Below are 13093 nucleotides of genomic sequence, written 5' to 3'. Positions count from 1 at the left end.
GAAAATACAGTCAGCGAGAGACAAAGGTTTAGCAGTATCATTTGAATGCTATTAGGGAGCGTTGAACAGCGTTGTCTTTCTGTCACCATGTTTCAAGGATCTCGTACAACTGTGGATAATTCTGGGCTTCTTGTTCAGAGCCAGCTGGAGAATGGGCCCGCAGCAGGGTGTAAGGGGACAGAGGTTCTCCTGAAGTGGTTTTTATAATAAATGTAGCTGTGGAATCATTTGGCTAACTTGTTATTCAACCAGTGCAGAGCAGTCTTTGGCCTTAAATCCAGCTTAGCATGTTGATATGTTTCTGTTGCATAGTGCTACCAGCGAGATGACTCTTGTTTGACATATTCAGCCATTTGGAAACTTATTTTATGTTCAGAAACTTATTTTACGTTCAGCAGGAATGTTAGAGTATGCAGTCATTGGAAAAAATAAAATAGGGATTTGGAGTTAGAAAAAGGAAAGAATCTGGTTGTCTTCTGGCAAGTTTTTTGGTTCTGGTTATCTGCAAAGTATACACCTCTTGTCAGTATAAATAGGGAGTGCCTGTATAAACATTCTTGTTTCGCCTGTTCCACATAATAGTTTCTTGTATCATATTTCTTTTGACCTCGCTATCTGAAACCAATTACAGGAGATCCATTTGGGCTGCATCTATTTTCATAAGAAGCCCAGGCAGCAGTGTTTTTCTCAGAGATGAATATCAACATCAAATATGCTTCTGAGTGCTTTGTTATTTATGTTTCAGAGAGATTTTGTAGCCTTCAGCTCTCAAGAATGTGTCACGCTGTGCTGTTTATACATTGACGATATTAATGGGCGTAGATGTCATTTTTCATTTTAACGTCTCAAATGCAACAGGCTGATAGGTTAAACATTCCTGGTTTTAAAGGAAAGATATGAGTGACATCTGTTTCCTAAAAATATACATATATTTACTTTTTAAAACCCAAAGTAACAAGTTTACCATCTTTTAGTGACGGCTTTCACTTTATTAAAAAGGTAAAACTTTAAAAATTATTTTAAGGCATGTTTAAATTAAATACAAGGGTTTGGAATAAAAATTAAGGCAAGTTGTATCTCGTAGTATTATCACCAACAAATCGCAAAATCTGCCGCGATTTATCAACTTTAATAGGGTGAGTTATATGCAATTAATTTCATTTTTGTTCTGCTTACGTTTTAGCTATGCCAAAGCTGCACAGTAAATATTAAGAAGTAGTGTTCCCAATAAATATTTTACTAGAAGACACAGTGAGTTCTGGAAACCATATGCCCAAATTTCCTGCTTATACAGCCATTACTTAAAGCGTTGTAATGATTTGCATTTGCATTATTAAAATAATTTCTAATCCCCAGTTCTTTTTATTGTTTTTGTCTACATTGACTTTTTTGTATAGTTTTACTAATTTAGATAACTTAATTAAGGAAAAGTGCTTACTAAATTTGAAACAAATGTGATTGGAAACTAGATACGATTTTGACTGCCTTAGAATCCATTCTTGCTGCTGTTAACTTGAGGTAGGACTCAACATAGTTTTGATCTGCCAGATTTTTAAACGTCTATTAGTTTGTATTCATTGAACTGTTTTTAGACCACGAGTTATGACCAAATTAGTTCACAGAAATTTATAAATGATATGTGGGATGTGGGTTTACTTGAAGTGTACATGTTAAACTATGTATTTTGAAAGACACTTTCAAGTTGTCAATTTGTTTTGCAAAGATTTAATAGCAGCAAATGAATTGGTAGAACTGAATGTTTTATAGTCTCATAATCTTCACTTACGAATAATGTCAGTAATAATCCTTTGAAATTAACAGGGTGTTTCTGGGAGGTTGTTTACTGAGTAGCAAAATCTGAAGTTAAGCAGCACACTGGGAGGAAAAAGTACCATATGACAACTGCTATAAGAACAAAGGCTGACAGTGATTTCTCCTTATGAGTTTTAAATCATCTCTGATCTCTTGAAATTGTTTTCTGTTCTTCTTCTATCTCCTGTGTTTACAATAATCTAAACTGCCACAATAAGATCACTGAAGTATTCAGGTAGTCATCACTTATAAGACATTCTGTATTAAAAGATAAGCCTTTACTCCTTTAAAGATATCCCAACCAGCACATATGAATCAAAATAGTTTAAGTAGTAGAGCCTTTTATGCAAACATATCCTGTTGTGCTGCCTTGCTTTTTCATAAAGTGTGATGCTTTTTGTAGTTAGCGGTAGGAAGTCATGCGTTCTTAGGCTGATTCCACGGGAGTATGCTAGCCACAATTTGAAATTACACTGCCTAGCTTAAATCTAAGCTGCAGCATGCTATAATTCTCTAATTTTCAAGTACTGTAAATGTACAGCTTTACCAGATGCTTGCTTGCTTGTTTTATTGTATTGACGTGAAATGACTTTGCAGCTAAGGAAGATTAGGACACTGAAACAACTTGCCAAGCGTTCCAGTTATTTGCAAGTATACATCAGCATTATATCATTACAATTTCTTTTCCCGATAAAGGCCGTGTAATGCATTTTCTGCGACCGCCACAAATAAAAAATAATTATCTTTATATTTTTTCCCGTTTTCTGTAACTCCAGATCTCTTCTCTGGTTCGTGTATCACCCTGAGTGGTGAGGTCGGTTTTCCTGTACAGTCTCCCATGAGTTCAGGAGTGCAGCAGTTCTCTCGCTTCCATTCAAGTTTCCTTTTCGGAGAGGTCTAAAGATTGGGAAGGATTATGAATTCGCCATAGATCTTCTGTTTAAGCGGTTAATGCACGTTTTGTGCTTAAACCACTGCAAGATGTTGGGACCAAATCCTGGTGCCCCTGAAATCAACAGATATATTTATCTCTGATCTCAGACAGAGCAGGATTGTCCTTTAGGATCTGCTGAAGAACTGTGAGTGCAGAAGAGATTATGCTATTCACATAGGAAACGGGGCATCCAGTGGTTCCTTGGTAACAAAATATTTCAAGTGCAGTTTGAAATATGTTAACTTCTATTTATTTTTGGCGGAGAGAAGCTAGTTCTGTGCGTCTCGTTGCTTAGGTTCAGAGGAATGTATAGTCTTTGTAAAGCTGACCTGTAATTACTTGAGAATTTGATGAAACAATACGGGGATTGTTGTGGGAATGTCTCCAAATGTTAAAAGTCTGCTCTGCAAACTTTGTACCAGAGCCTTCTATGGGGAGACGAATCAATGTTGTTAGGAGATGGTGCTAGTGCATTCAGTTTGTTTACTTTGGTTTTCTATGTCTGCCTGCCTTCTCAGAAAACTTGCTTGGAGCCAGACTGTAGCAGCCCTCTCTCTGTCTTTTCATAATTGATCAGGGGATGACTGCCTTCCCTGAGGGTTAAGACGTGGCAACTTTTTCTGTTTGCTCAGCATCTCAATGCAGTAGTTCAAACATTGTTCACACCAGCTGGCAGTGTAATGCCATATGCACATCTTGTCAAAGCAACTGTTGTCATGGATACTAGAAACTATCTTAAAAACCAGCTCATTTGAGTCTAATCAAAATTGTACCTTTCTTTATCAGTTGAGAATCTTTATTATTTTAGGGAACATTGATCAAATGGCATTTATTGCAGTATATTCCATCTACAGTATGTTTTAATAACGTAGATAGTAGTGCGATGTATTTTAAAGCTGTAACTGCTATTTACTGGGCTGATTTTTTAAGGGCGGGGGGAAAGAGTTCTCCAGGTAGTTTCAGTGGAAATGTTTGGAATTGTGGTTTTTTCATTTCTTAATAAATACCACTTTATAACACTTGGCAGTTTAAAAATAATTTTAATGGTAAAAATAATTTAGATTTGCCTTCTTTGGGTAAGAGGAATGTTTGTTTACATTTCATATGTTTAACTGTATTTTGCTGAGTTGGAATGAAAACATAAAATAAATGAAAACATTTCTATTTTGATTGGGATACTGTCATCCCCGAGCCTGATCTGGTTGGTTGAGTAGTAATTTCTTTGTTCTCTGATTTTCCTAAGAATGCAAATGAAAACCACTCATTTTTATTTGGCATTAAAACTGCACTTTTTTTTTTTTTGTCAAAGGAGAGGTTTCTCCTTGAATTGTAAGTACAAAAAGTGTTTTTAATCTTCAATGAATATCCTTATTAATTCACTTTCAAGATAATCTGATGTTGATTTGTCAAATTTAATTACAGCTTCCGGTAACACTTGAAGTCTACTTGCTTTTGCTTCAAAATTGTAATATGAAAATGCAAATTGAATGATAATTTGCAAGGGAGTGGGCATTTTAGTTGAACACTCAAAGACAAGTTCCTTGTGGAAATGAGGCTATTGATGCAGTTTATGATTTTTCCTCTTCAAGCACTTCAAACAAATTAACTTTATTTCCTGCAGGATTTCATGTACATCCATAAATTCTAGTGAAGTCCTATATATGTGCTTTCAGATGATTTTTTTTTATGTCTTAAGTAAAAAACAAACTAAAGTCTGAAATCTAGCAAATACAAATCGAATAGGAGGAGATTGTATTTGTTCAATTGGACTTTTACCTAACATTAGCAATGAGTAACTCATCTCTTTCTAGGAACTGGTGGAAATTATTTACTTTTTTTTTTACTTTCAGGCACTCCAGGCAGCAAGGCAGCTGCTTTTACAGCAACAGACAAGTGGACTGAAATCTCCTAAGGGCAGTGATAAACAGAGACCACTGCAGGTTAGTAAAGTATCCTTGCTTTTGGGGCCTTACTCTCAGGGAAGAGCGCTGTGCTTGCTCACACATGAGGTGGGGGGGTGGATGCCTGTGCTCTAATGCTCTGTATGTGCATCCTCACATACAGGAGGTTACAGGCTTGCATGCTGGTGACTTCTCGTTCACAGAGGAAATTCACTGTAAGTTACGAAAGCCTTTTGTGGCTCTAGGTGCTTAAAAGGTCTAAGACTAAGTCTGAGTTCAGTAGCTATGGTACAAATTAATTCTTTACAGACGTGTTGCAAAATTGGTATGTGATTTTTATACGTACATGGCTTAAACTGTAAAAATGTCTGTGTTAAGACTAAGAGTAAAACAGTATCCAGAAGTAAAAATACCTAAATAACTCATCCATACTATATCTAAGTGCCAAACAGAGAAGTGTTCAGAAACTACCAACACAACTGCATGAAATTATGAAAGAGCTGCTTCTGCCATTTTAGAAAAACATACGTCATAGAGTTTCACACTGCGATGCTGTTGGGCTTCAGATTGTGTTTGGGTGAAGCGGACTTCTGTTATTAAATAATACTTTTAAGTGCATTATTAGTAAAACTATATATAGCATTTTATTCTTAAAAAAATTTATCTGGGTGGGGTTTTTTTGAGGTTTTAGTTATTTATTGCTAATTCAGAGTTCCATATGAAATTGCATCCTGCTGACAAAACTGGTTCTCTGGTATATAGACCAAATATGAGCGTTTAACTGCTGAATTACAGTCTGTTGCAGACAAAAGATGTACATGAGAGATGATTTTATTTTGTTCAGGAAATAAAAAAAGTGTAACTCCTACCATTCTCTTCCTCACATCTATTTTTCTGGATGAGCCTTTATCCCCTTGGGACTTCCCCTGTTTTCTGATGGAATAGGGCAGTTTTATCTCAGTTTTAGTTTTTGTCATGCATAATGGAGGACCCCAGGCACCAGAATTTATCTTTTTCTCCACCAGTGAAATGTTGTGAAATTTGATCACTTGTGCAATTTTTGTATGTAATTCACATTGTCTCCTTTTCTTTGTGAAACTTCATGGATCAATGTTGGACACAGCAAACAGTTCCACATTGCACATCAGCTCTCTTCAAATACACTTTTAAAGTTGTATTTATTTGCTCGGAACTAAACAAGAACTTAGGAAAATTACTAAAGAAAATGGAAAAAAAGAAAACATGTCAAGTTGGCATCCTGCCAGGCTGTAGTTATAGTCCAGTCCAGAGGTGTAGGAGTCCTGGGACCATCTCAACTTTCCTCTCTTGACCCTTGGCTTCGCTTTGTATTAAATATTTTCTAGGCTGAAGGCATGCAAGAAGACTAGTCATAAAGGCAGCAGCTTATGAACTACATAGGCTTTTTTAAGTTTTTAGGAGTGGAATTGGTGATCTTGAAGGGTTGAATCTCAGAGGTGATTGGTTTAATGAATACTGTGAAAGTAGTTTATTCTGCCAGCTCCTCATTCTGAAAGATAACATGGACTGTACTAGGAGTGTACAAGGTCCATCTAGCCCTATATCCCGTGTCTAAACTGGCCAACACCAGAAGCTAAGGCAAGTATATGAAACAGTCAATAATACTGATATTTTCCCAGTATATGTTTCCAAGTGAAGTTAGTTTACTTTAATCCTCCAACTTGCAAACTGGAGCAGTTCAGGAGCTGCTGACTCCTCTGCTCACATTCTCCACCCATTCGTAAACCTTCTTTTCAAGGCTGAAGAGGTGTGGGGGTGCACTGTTTGTGGTAGGCGTCGATGAAAGGAGAGAAAACCATGTTTGGAGACAAAGACAGTCACACACATAACCCAGAGCATGGTGAGATGCGGAGAGGGAGTCTTGTGCTTTCCTGCTCCCAAAGCACTAACCTTGGCCTGAAGCCTTTTAAATGGCATGGGATGGTGTATTTACGTCCTGTATTTCATGTTTGCCAGGAAGAGTCAGTGCCTCATGAGTCACACTTGCGAGGCAGGAAGAAGAAAATAAAGCAAATAATTTTCTGTTCAGAATTGTTACATGCTTCCTAAAGCCAAGATTATTGCTCATGCTTTCAACTCTTCTTTCCATGATCAGTATGTACACAGTGCCTCTTATTAGCCTTGGACACTTTATTTGGTTCATTTTTAAATGAGAGGAAAATGGAATTTGCTCCCAGACTTTGGTTTATGTATCAAATACCGTGTAAATTCAGGTATGAGCACAAACTCCATTTTAATTTTCTTCTTTAGTGAAAAGGATGTATAATATAAAGGTTTTGAAAATGAGTCCTTGGAGCTTTTCTATTTCTGTCTTTTACTGTTACTAAAGAGCTGTTCATTGTTCATTATGTAGTGGAAATTCACATTTTGAGCATCGTGATGCCTGTTTGACCAAATACTGTAATATGGGTCATAAAATTGTACAGTATTATTATTTTATTATGCCAAATTTAATGGTAACTTTAGCCAAAATCTCCTAGCAGTAGGAATTGCTAAATGTGTACAAGCAGTGTGAGGTTTGTAAGACAAAAATACTTGTGCTTGTGTTTGTGCTAAAGGAAACAGACTTCTCCCAGTATTTTAAAATACTTTAATATCAGTGTATGTCTAATTTCCTCTAATTTCAGAGCAATTTACTAATCTGGCAAGTGGAGATATGTTAGAACTGATTTATAAATCTAGTAAAACCTAATAAAACTTTTAAAACTAGCTCACACATCTGCAGGCAAATGTGGGTATTAGGTAAGCCTTGCCATTGCATCTCTCATGTGCTCCATATTTTGATGTAAACTATTCTGTTGTTCCATGTGCCAAAGAAGGAAAAAAATGGTATTAATTTTAGTAGCCATCTTTTCGTATTTGATGGATATTTGGGGGAAAGTAGCATATGGTGTTTTTATATATGTTCTCTCTGTTATTCCATAATGCGTCAAGTATTTTAGTGACTTACAGCACCTACTAGCTAATCAGCAAGTTGAAAGCTTATTGAAGAAGCCTTGAAATATGTGTCCTCAACTTTGCAAAAACAGGGTGTTGGGTAAGTCGTCATGTTCTACTGTGCTTTACAGAGGGGATGGTTTTAGAGAACCGCTGGGATTTTTCTAGAAGAATTTAGGTGTCTTTTCTACCCTTCTCTTGAAAAACCTTTTTAAATTTACTGCTAGCTGTGTGATCTGTTGTAAAAGAGGAATGTTGTGTTGGCAAATGGTTTTGGTTTAGTTTTTAATGCAAAAGTTACTCTTATCTACTAGTTATCCTAAATTTTCAGGGAGAGGAGGTTTATATTTAGATTGTGAGTTAACAGAATACCTGCAAAAATTACAGTTTTAGATAGACTCTTATCTTGATCTGCTATTACTTTCTGATTTACATTTTTCTGGGTTTCAGACTGCAGATGGCATAACCATTAGCATGTCTTATGCAAAACAGAAGGAGAAGAACATCCCATCTGACAAGCTTGAGTACCAATTGTAGTAGTGATTTTACTTTCATGTATAGATATCCGAATAAATATATTTGAAACATGTTTATATATGCCATTCATTACACTGATGCACCAATTGAATGGATCCAATCAGTACATACATTGATTAATGACATATTGCAGAATAGCTAAGGAGGGTTTGTGATGAGAATTGAGGATAATGTTAACCTGCCTATGATGAGATAATAGCGTTTACTTTCTTACTGTGTGTGCATCCTGGAAAACATACTGCAGTAGTAAGGTTAAGATTTCTGTAGTACTGGTTTTTGTTTCAGAATATTTTTCTTTTCTGGAGAAGCTGTGATTGTGGTAATCCATGGTGAAGCAAGCTGATTGCTTTCAAAGATTTTACTCCCTATCACCACATTTCCATAGTAGGCATAACAGGGAAAATGACACTTTGGCTCTTAGAACCTGTAGATCATTGTCCTGTGGCAGAAATTCACTGTCCTTATGGCCACTGAAAAACCTGGCTTCATCTAGCCTGCATTTTAAAACTGGCAGCTGTATTGTTCTTGTTACATTTACAATCATGAGCGAGACTTGCTGTTCTTCAAGAACTGTGCAGAGCACAGGCATAACCCAAAGGTAAATGCTGTCAATTTGCTGCCATTGGTGGGCGTTCGTGTAAGGCATTGCAATTATTTCCCTTCCAGGTAGACAAATCTCCATGCTTAGACTAATCCGTCCATGATACACATGCTGTTGTTGGCTGCATAGCATAGTGATTTGGACAGCTAGTTGTAATTTTATTTGTTTGCTCTAAGAGTTATGAAGAGCCTAGCTATTTCTGTTCCCTGTAATGTCTCTAAAGAAGTAGTTTATTTTCATAAAGTCAGACTTTGAACTTTATCTCGATTAGAGTAAGTAGACAATTATCTTCAATCCCATAAGTTAATAAATCTACAGTGAATTGGTTAGTTGTTTTTTCTTTCATGCTAGGAGACTTGTTGTTTCAACATCAGTACTAATGCATTCGGTATGAGGATGGCATGTCAGGAAATCATGACTCTTGGAATCAAAGGGTTAAGCTCAGTGTGTACCAAGCCTGTTGTATAAATATCATGCTGTATGGAGTGTTGAGTTGTTAAGGTAAGCTTTGTTTATTTAGCATGAGCACTTCACTGAAGTGTAATCATTTGATAAAATTTGGGAAAAGTAAGTATGCATTTAAGTTTAATTACTTAATGTTTATTGCATTAGTGCATAGTATCAGAAGAACCACTTTTTTTAAAGACATGCAAAATGCAAAAATTTAGCATGAAGAGATATTCATAGTCACTTTTAACCTACTCTCCTTGCTTTACTCTCTCCTAGTTTGGTCATCTCCCTTTGGATCTTCATACGGGTCTGAATTTAAAATTCATTGCACATAATAAATAAGCAAACATATCATTAATATTGTAACTTTTAGTTACTTTTTTAAACATACATAAGGAGCTGATGAGAGATAAGAAATTGGGAATGTGGGAAAAAAGAAGCAAAACCCACTGCTTTTAAATTATATCCTCTGACTTAACAGACACTGACTGCAACCGTGCATGCATAATGCCAGTAAAAAAAATCCCAGTTTAAAAACAGCAAAAAAAATGTTATGGCTGTAACGTTTTCTTTGCATTACATTCAACAAAAATAGAAACACATCTAACTGGTCTAAAACTATCTTTCCAAAAACTGTGTGTTACATATTTCTATTTATCTAATGCGTGCTGCTAAGCATAGGAAGTAGGAGGATTTTGTACATGCTAAAAAGCACTGATTTAGAAAGATGCAAATGCCTAATATATAGCGTAAGAGGAGAGTAGTGATAAACAGTCTTTCTCCCTCTCGAGTATAATTCTGGAGGAAATCTGTGGCCTACATATAAGCAAACATTGAGGCTTGGGGTAAATTAAATTTGGAAGATAGCTGCTGGAAAATCGTAAGTCCCATTTTCCCTCGTAAGTCTGTTAGGAGGAATATGCAGTTATCCTCTAAGGTGCAGAAATTTGCATCAGTGATACCCACTCTAAAGACAAGGATAACCTCAAGAGATGGAGAGAAGGCAAGAAGTAATTTTTAGGTAAGGTGTGGTGGGGAGGGAAAAGAAAAAAAGCTGTGTTCAGGCTTTCATGGTGTAGAAAACAGGAGTTCCATTTAAGGTAGAGGGATAAATGCAGTGATAAAGATAAAAAGCTGGACATATTTCATTGATTTACAGTGGAAGTGTCTGTATAGCAAACTTGCTGGGAAGTCCTTATTTATATAGATACAGGTCTGCTCTAAAGGCTTATATCCTGTATTTGACAAACTCTTTTACTCGTGAAAACCCATCGTGTGCCATTTTGCTGTAACATGTTTCAGGAATAGATTTACTTTAAGTCACTTTTTACTCTTGAAAACCTCCAGTATTAAAAAATACATCTATAAAGAAAGTGGCACTAGTTAGTATGGTTTCCTTTTTAATTTAACCTAAATATCAGTCACCTTGAGGTATTATTGATAAAGCAGATAGTTGTCATTTTCAGGTACATAAAACATTACAGCTAACCTTATGTATGATCTTTGTAAAAGGTGGAAAAATGTTTACTAGCAGCCTTCTAATGGAAGTTATCACATAATGGCTTCATCTGTATCTAACTGAGAAGAAAAAAAAACAAACTATCTGGTGCAGAGATCACATCTTTATCCTGAAAATATTGTTGCAATGTTATAAAGTATTTTGGAGCAGAGGAAAGAAGTATTATGCAAGTTCTGTTTACAGGTTTTGAATATGCAGAATACTAATTAGGATTGCTATGTGATCAGGGATTCCAGGAGGCATTTTAGTGTTAAACAAACGTCTGTGAAGCAATCTGACGTGTCGCTCCGTTACTGTGACTGTCGGGGAATTATTTGTCACCTACATCACTGTCACGCCTTTCCTTTCGCCCTTCCTCTCTTGTTGATTCTGGTACTTCTAGAGGATTGGGAAGAGAGGGGAGAACACACATTCTGGTTCTTCACTCAGATTCAGAGAGACAAACCTTCGGGGATTGCTCCTAGGTCTTTTCACAGCAGCTGTCACATAGCAGACCAGCAGACCCATCTTTCCCTCATGGTGGAATCCTGTGCATAGGATGGATGGACTGGTTTTTTAATTCTGAACTATAGGAGTCTCCAAGCGCTACAGAGAAGTTTATTTGCCTTGCTTGAGCAGCTGGAAAGCTCCGTCCCCCTGCAAGCCCTCCCGGTGCAGCCAGCGCGCCCGTTGACGATTGCTCCTCTTCGGGCTGCGCGAGTAGTGCCTCTGCGGTGCTGGGAGGTGTAGGTTTCCTTGAGCCACTTCTCCAGGCTCTTGCAACAGGTCTGATCAGCCTGATTCTCTTACCAGCTGGCTCATTGCCCAGAAAAGCTTGTGAAGAGCTGAGAGGGAATGTGTGAATGGTTCCCCACTCAGTGTGCGGCTCTATTAAAGGGTCTGCTCCCAGGCAGGGCCTTAATTATGCCAGTTTAGGATCGCACCACTCAAGCAAGGCTCTCCTGATACTCTTGAATTTGAAAAACACATTAGTGTACATTGATTTAGAAATTACCAAAGCAGGAAAAGCAACTGAACAAAATATTTTGTGAATGCTCTAGGTGGGTGTAGATTTTTCAAAATTGTTTCTAGCTAAATTACTATTAAGGAAAGTCTCTTTTTTCCAGAAGGTTTTTCATTTCATCAGGCAATTTTAAAAGTCAAGGAAATTTTCTACCAATATCAAAGTTCTGTGACTAAATAATGAAGAATCTTCAGTCAATAGTACCAAATGCAGCTTTCCACATGAAAATCCAGTCTCTCTCCATAGCTGTTTGAGGCATTCTTTGTGCAGATTTCTTCCCATACTTTTTTTTTTCAGATTAACTTTACTTTGTGAATTGAATACTTGTCTTGAAATTTGCTAGCAATTAGACATTATTTTGTAGTTTGTGTGTTAGTTGTCCAGTTGCTTTACCAAGCAGGGGGACTTTACTGGGAGCGTGGGGAGCAGGCTAGTCAGGAATCTGAATGTATGCCAAGATCACCATAGGTGTTAATTTCAGTTTACCTTCACTTGGACTGTATACATGTAAAATTGAGTTAAAAACTGTCAAAATTATCCAGATGATCATGCATGGATAATACACAGTAATGCTACAGAAAAAAAGCGTGTGAACATGTGTGCTGCTGAAAAGCAATCCCACTGCAGAGTGGAAAAGCACATCAGCCCATCCTGTTTGGGAAGGGGGTTGTCCAACAATTGCCACTTTGATGTTCTAGGTCTTTTTATGCCTTCTTATGCTTCTAGTATAATTTTCTTGAGACAGACAGATGAGGCTGTTATGAAGTAGAATTAATGGTGAAAAATTTACTAAACACTACTTCAGTGCTTTACTACTTGATTATGTGAAGCTTTGAAAAGCAATTGTACAATAATATGTACAAAGGAAACTGTGTGGTGTGCCAACAACATTGATATGCTTCAAGGATCCTACCAAGAACCTGAAGTATAAATGAAAAATGAGATTTTCCCCTAAGTGTTCACACATCCATTTATTCAAGAAATACACTTTCAGTTGGATAGAAAAGGTAGCCTGCACACTACTGAGGAAAACCAATACAGTAACCCAACATGTCAGAAAAAAATATCAAAATCAACTCTGTGCTTGTAGAAGTCATTTCCAAATCGATGCAGCTGTAATTTAGTACACAGATAGCTATGGGCTTGACGCTTAAGAATAATCAAATTACCAAATTAAAGAAAAATATTTCCCAATACAAGATCATGGTGTGGTGTGAAGTCATACGCAAACAGTGTTTGTTGCCCTTTTAAGAACAGTTTAGGATATCATGGAAAACCTCAGTTTGAGGGCATAGGCTCTGAAGTGGAAATAACGCAAATTCAGAGGCGAGTGGTGATTGATGTTTGCATATACAAAAAA

General features: G+C 36.8%; 1 protein-coding gene across 15 annotated transcripts in view; it reads left to right on the top strand.

The window, feature by feature from the left end:
• The window catches only part of FOXP2 (forkhead box P2), a 192548-nt gene that overhangs the window by 63890 nt on the left and 115565 nt on the right, over positions 1-13093 (top strand). For all 15 annotated transcript variants that reach the window (XM_010574012.1, XM_010574011.1, XM_010574010.1 and 12 more), the window contains one exon: positions 4597-4686. In XM_010574012.1, the coding sequence (XP_010572314.1) occupies positions 4597-4686 (90 nt within the window). The remainder of the gene's footprint in view (positions 1-4596; positions 4687-13093) is intronic.

This window comes from Haliaeetus leucocephalus, unplaced genomic scaffold (assembly GCF_000737465.1).
Source record: "Haliaeetus leucocephalus isolate CR32 unplaced genomic scaffold, Haliaeetus_leucocephalus-4.0 Scaffold406, whole genome shotgun sequence".
Taxonomy (NCBI): domain Eukaryota; kingdom Metazoa; phylum Chordata; class Aves; order Accipitriformes; family Accipitridae; genus Haliaeetus; species Haliaeetus leucocephalus.
Note: the sequence above shows the minus strand (reverse complement) of the source record. Positions and strands in the feature narration are given on the sequence as shown.